Source organism: Gavialis gangeticus, unplaced genomic scaffold (assembly GCF_001723915.1).
Source record: "Gavialis gangeticus isolate Ggan-Ray unplaced genomic scaffold, GavGan_comp1, whole genome shotgun sequence".
In the NCBI taxonomy this organism is placed as follows: Eukaryota; Metazoa; Chordata; order Crocodylia; family Gavialidae; genus Gavialis; species Gavialis gangeticus.
The window spans coordinates 14998998-15005229 of record NW_017728992.1 but is presented as its reverse complement, the minus strand read 5'-3'; the positions used below and the strand labels follow the sequence as shown (position 1 = coordinate 15005229).

Genomic DNA, 6232 nt, shown 5'->3' with positions numbered 1-6232 from the left:
CCCCAAAAGTATATCTTGAAGGGGGCCCTCAAAAATTGTGGGCAGACCCTGCCCACATGGAACTTACCTTGCCACTTAGTTTGCAGTTCTGTTACTTGCTAGTGTACATATATAGGCTCCCATGTAGTTCTACTGATCACATATACTAGTCTGTGATGGTATATGGCTGTTAGAGCCTAAGTCTGCAGGGAAAGGGCCCTCTCATATTTCAACCAAACAGCCTGCTGGTTAGGGCACTCACTTGGGAAGTGGAAGACTGAGGTTTTAGGCTTCTCTTATTCAGAATAAATTTGGATCTTCTTCATCTCTTCAGCTTCAACTTCCCAGGATAGTGTTCTAACCACTGGAACACTGTACCTTATCCAGTGCCCTCTCCAGCACTTTGTTTGAAACTGAGCCACTGCACCTTGTATTTAATAGCCATTGGATAAAATGGATGGAGAAGTCTTTGCACCATTGGGAGCAAGGATCCAGGCTAAAATCCAGAATCTAATCCCATTTTAGTGAGCTACACATCCTCTAGTTTGCCTTTTTTTTCCTGGCTCCACATCCCTATCTTGGCTAGCCAAGAGGCCAGCTTCAGGAGAAGAGCAGAAGAAAGGAAGGGATAGTGTTTTTAATTTGTGAAGCAATGGTTAGAGTGATGTTCTAGGAAATCCTGTCAGAGTGATGGGATTTAAGGCTAGAACCAGGATTTCCTGCTTTCTGTATGAGCACCCTTACTACTCAGTTGTTGGATTCAAAACACAGCAGTGTCCTCCCTCATTCCTCCAGTGCCTAACATCTGCTGGTCCTGGGTCTCTGTTGTGTAGAATTTCCTGGCTTACACCTGCCCAGCATATGTGTGTACATAGCTGTCTGGCCAGTGTGTAGCCAACTGCACATGCTCAGGATCCATGTGGATGCTGACACAACCACAATGCATGGGTAATAGAATTGTATATTGTGCATAAAAAGAAAGTGCCCAGGGTTTGCTTGTAATGGATATGAGTGGTTACACACCATCCCCCACACCTCGTTTTCAAATATAACAGAGTTATAGAAACAACTTACAATTTAATGAAATAAAAAATAAGCTAGTATAGATAGTATGTCATCTTTAAAATATTACATGAAAGGTCACATCTTTTATGTATTTAATACAAATCCAGATGCCTTGTAGTACAATTTACAGAACTAAATTCAGGTGATATTTTCAAGGCTCTTAGCTAAATACAATTTAATTCACTCCCTTAGGTTCCTTTGGGAAGGTCTCAATCTTAACACCTCTAGAGAGGAGTGACAATTTAAGATACTGAAAGCCTCTCTAGGGACAGGAGATGCATTTGGCATTACAAGGAAAAGTCTTCTGAGTCATGATATTTTCTAAGAAATACATGATCATTCCCTGAGATACTCTGTTCTCTTCTAGACCAAGTCACCTGTTTTCTTTTCTCTTTTTAAAGTTTGTAAGCTTTTATTGGGGCTGCTTTAAAGCTAATACTGTCTTATGAAATCCACCTTGCAGAATTCAACATGTTCCATATGATTGCAGTGGGGCTGAGTAGCTCTATACTCGGTTGCCTTCTTACGCTCCTTGTTTACACATATTGCCAGCGATATCAGCAACAATCCCATGATGCAACTGTCATCCATCCGGTATCACCAGCTCCTCTTAATACCAGCATCACTAACCATATCAATAAGCTGGACAAGTATGATTCTGTAGAAGCCATCAAGGTGAGAAAAAGGGAGAGGTCACTGTAATGTGTAACTGTATGACTGCATAAAGTGGAATTCTGCTTGTTAGTTTTTCATGGTGGAAGTTGGGGTCAACATCAGAATTAAATTAATAATGTTAAAAATAGCAGAAGTTTGGATTAAAAAAAAAGATTCAGTTATAAGTATCAAAATTATAAAGCCTTTACCATACCCACCTGTATTGCACAGAATATAAACCATTATGATTTGGCTGGTATGCCTACATACTATTAACTGTTCCTGGAAGAAACTAGATCATTGCTTAGTTTTTGGTTTAAAATTGTCTTCCCCAATCTGCTATCTTGAAGGCAAATCTGGACCTTGACAATCGTAGCAAAATGTTGCAGAGATTTTTCTGTAGTTCCAATGACAGCAAGCCAAAGGTCCTGTTCCCCTTCCCCTTCTATGCCTTCATATGTATGATTTAGGTGGTGAACACAACAGGTCAAATTGTCATCTGTGTGAGATGAGCCAGGCAGACTAATGCCAGCTAAGAGCCAGCTAAGAGTCTGGCATGATGAGTATACTGCATGGCCATAGGTTCCACTGTATTATTCATGTTTATGATCTTTTAGAGCACCTGCCCCTTTCAGATCTCTTAAAGTATGTGGAACTGGACAGTCTGAAGGTATGTAGCTCAATACCAGATCTTGCAGAAATTTCTATAACTTGGGTCTAGAGCCCTGATTAGTGACTTTTCTTTTTCATTTTCCCTTTTTCATATTATTTCTTTAAAAAACAGAGGGTTTAAAATGTAAAGAGAATATCATTTTCTGTGATCAACGTGAGTTAGATACTTTTGAAATTCCCATTAGACAATTATCTTCATCGTTAAGCATCGAAAAATAGCTTTGAAAATCTGACCATCAGGTCAAATGCAATTTGGTTATGTCAGCCCCTAAGCAAGATTTAAATGCAGTTTAGGTGCCAGTGTTACACAGAGTGGTCTAAAAGTAATTTCTGTTGTTTAATGACTATTTAATATAAAAAGCATAAACAGAACTGCCTACCCTTAGAACTGTTACTGGTTGTTCTGGATTGCAGAATAACTGAGCTACTTATTTTGGAGACTGAGTCAGGAGTTTAGGAGACTGACAAAGGCAGAATTTTAGAAACAAACCAGAAAACCTTCAGGATTTCTGGATTGCTCTTCAGAAATGTCAGTTTCTTTCTATGGAAATGCTTGATTCCTAGACAACCATACCTGGTCAAATTAGATTGTCCTTCTGAGCCAGGGACCCTACGTTTTCACCATTCCATTGCCTAAGTATAGGAGTCTATGGGCCAGATTTTTTGCCACACATTGGAAGTCTACATGGACCTAGGTGTCTAAGTGTGATTCTGTTTCACACTTCTCAAATCTGTGAAAAACTGTTAATGCAAAAAGTGGAGGTTCCTCTTCCTCCTTGCTGCTTTTTTGTAACTTAGACTCAAAGTCAGATTATGGTGCGTTACCAAAGTAGATGCATTACTGCATTTTCAGGACTTGAATATGAGGAAATAGGATCACACTTAAGCATGTAAGTCCACTTAGACACCCACTAGGTAAAACAGAATCAGGTCTTGGCTCTAACCAAACAGGATCTGGCCCTTAGTCCCTAAATCACTTCTGAAAACCAGGCTTAGGCTCCTAAACCACTTAGATACTTTTGAAATTTTTACTATAAAAAAATCAAGAAGTGCATAAGGAGTAAAGCAAAAAAAAATTAAGTCAATAAAGCTATACAGAGACATTTTGACAATGAAAATATTGCAGGAAAAAATGAATATTATAAAAAGCAACTGGTAGTTTTCAGGTATTCTTAAATATATATATATATGTATCTATGTATCTATGTATGTATTGCATTGCTGGTGTACAGCAGAATCTAGCTACTGAATGAAGGACTTGGACATAGATGAATACATAATGCAAGTGTTCATAGTAAATGTGCCCCTAGACTATATTTTTGTCTAAAACTATGACTCTTGAGGTTTGCCCCCCAAAATCACTTTAAATAATGCTTACTGACTCCCCTCCCCTCCCCCCCATTTTCTTATTCTTTTTCCAGGCATTTAACAAAAACAACCTGATCCTGGAGGAGAGAAACAAATACTTCAATCCTCATCTAACTGCAAAGACCTATTCTAATGCCTATTTTACAGATCTCAATAATTATGATGAGTACTAATGGGCTTGTGTATTTTTTTGGCCTCTTGTAACTCCCCAGTTCCCCAAGGCCTGTGCTACATGACCGCCCATGTGTTTGAGGCTTCAGAGATGAAATTTGGAGACATTTCAAGCACACTCCAAGCCATCAGTGTCCCATTGCTGCCAAAAACCATAAAACACCTGTATGTGACATGATGTTCCCTATTGCAGAAAGTAAAAGTTTGGCTGACAGTATCAAGTGTCAAGATAACACCTGGGCTTTGCTGAACAAATCATGAGGAGTATGTCACTTTGTTCAAGTTTCTTAATGTTGGGTCAGATGTTGCTAACATGTTTCTAACTATTTTATTGAGCTCTCAAAAAGTTATAACCCCTCTAAAGAGTGTGCCAGGACTATGACTTTCATTTCCTTTTGGACATTGCCACCTTCTTTCCAGAAGAATTGAGGAAAAAGCTCTGCTCCTAGGAATGGGCCCCTCTAAGGGATCTTGGTGACATCATACTGCCAACAAATGTACAGAACATTGATTTAAGTGACAAGGAGAAATTTGATATTCTGTAGGTACTCCAAGCAGTCTACAGTTTGTCTGCTTTGACTGCAAAGCGTTGTCTGAAGTTCTTGGAGTCTATTGAGCTATCTGGACCTTGAAGAAAACAGAATATATACCAAGGGCTTCTTGTGACAAAAGGGAAATCTGCAGAGTAGGTGGTTCCAAGTTGTAAAACAGTTCGGGTGACAAAAAAGCCTTCATCTTGTTTGTTTTATTTTGTTGGGAGGCTGCGGGGAGGAAGACAGGTGGGGAGGGCACATTTGAGCGTTTTCTGCATGTCGTTAGTAAACTAGCATTCTTGTAGCGTATGGACTTGCATGACTCATGGCATTCCAAAGACTTCCTCTCTGCGGCGTGCGCATACAGAATACACTTGTCTGGTCCCTTGTAGTGTTCAACGTCATGCCAGTCACTGAAAGGAATACCATACCTTGATTTTTTTCACCATACTTTGTCCCTGGCACTCTTGCAAACATATGAATAACTGTAAAATTGGTTTTCTTTTTACACCTGTCTGACAAACAAAAAGTCATGGAGTGCGAATGTGTTATGAAAAACGTAGTTCTCATCTTATTGATGTGTCTGATCCAGGCTAATCAACCTCTCCAGGAGCATTAATAATGTTGTTTAAAGTGAGCTTCCCGTGGGGATTTATTGATGTAAATATTTAAAGTACCAGCTGAGTTTTAAGATGTCATCTGTGATTTCTTGTGCAACAGCAGGCAAGGGAACAGAAGCGATCCTCAAATTGTTGTGCCATTTCTCTTTGTTTCCTCCTACCCCACCACACCTCTGATATCTTTATTTTTGGAACAGCAATTCCAGCTGTACCACTGAAATGAAAATGGCAGGGTTGTGTGCCCTTTCTTCAGCCCAGAGGTCCAAAGAATGTTTATCATAAAAGATACATTTCAAAGCTTACTAGTTGTTATTCTCAAAGAGTTCAGAAAAGAAATTAAACAGTGAATGTTAAGGTTTAAATAATTGCCTGTTTTTAAAGTATACAATATGCCAAGAGTATTTCAAGGCAGGGAAATGAAAAGTGGGGATGTTTCAATTTTGAAGACTTGTTCTTTAGGGCATGGGGTGGTTAGTTAGACACCTAGAGGAAACACCTTTAAATGCAAAATGTTAGAAATAAAGTCACTCAAAATTTTGCAGGATAAACTATGCAAAAAAGCCAGCAAATGTAGAATTGCATGTGAGGGTGTGCACAGCTATGGTGGCCTTGTTATTTATATGGCCAGGTTATGGATTGACGAGAAGACTATGTTAATTCCTCAAACCGTGCCTAGGCAGACAGGGTTCTTTGGGTAAATCCAATATCTTTTATTACACCAACTCAGATAGTTGGAAAAATTCTTCTTAGCAAGCTTTTGGGCACAAACGCCCTTCGTCAGGCTTTGGAAGTATCTACAACTTACACCCCTCAAACCATACCTATACTTTGTAGTTTGCTATATTTTTGAATGGGGACAGTTTTGAATACTATACTAAGCTTTCCACATCTGCTCTGCAGTAAAATGAGAAAATGCAAAGAAAATAGGCTTGGAGAAGCCTTCCAATATGAGCACAACTGAAGGACCTTCTGGTACTTACCAAGGGAGAGTTAATTTTACATCTCGTGCATTATTTGTGTGCAGTATATTTATACTACACTGTGCTCACAGCACACATTTACATTCACTGAAAATAATTAAGATGGGCTTCCTGGTTGTTTTTATTGGATTGTTCTCAGTATTCCTTTTAACTGCCCACTAAAAAAAAAAAAAAAAAAAAAAAAACCCCC

At 39.0% G+C, this 6232-nt stretch overlaps 1 protein-coding gene across 1 annotated transcript in view; it reads left to right on the top strand.

Annotated features, from left to right (window-relative positions):
* The window catches only part of SEMA5A (semaphorin 5A), a 510735-nt gene extending 505311 nt beyond the window's left edge, over positions 1–5424 (top strand). The window contains exons 20-21 of the mRNA XM_019521077.1: positions 1508–1719; positions 3792–5424. Of these exons, the coding sequence (XP_019376622.1) occupies positions 1508–1719; positions 3792–3911 (332 nt within the window). The 3' untranslated portion in view covers positions 3912–5424. The remainder of the gene's footprint in view (positions 1–1507; positions 1720–3791) is intronic.
* Positions 5425–6232: the final 808 nt, after the last annotated feature.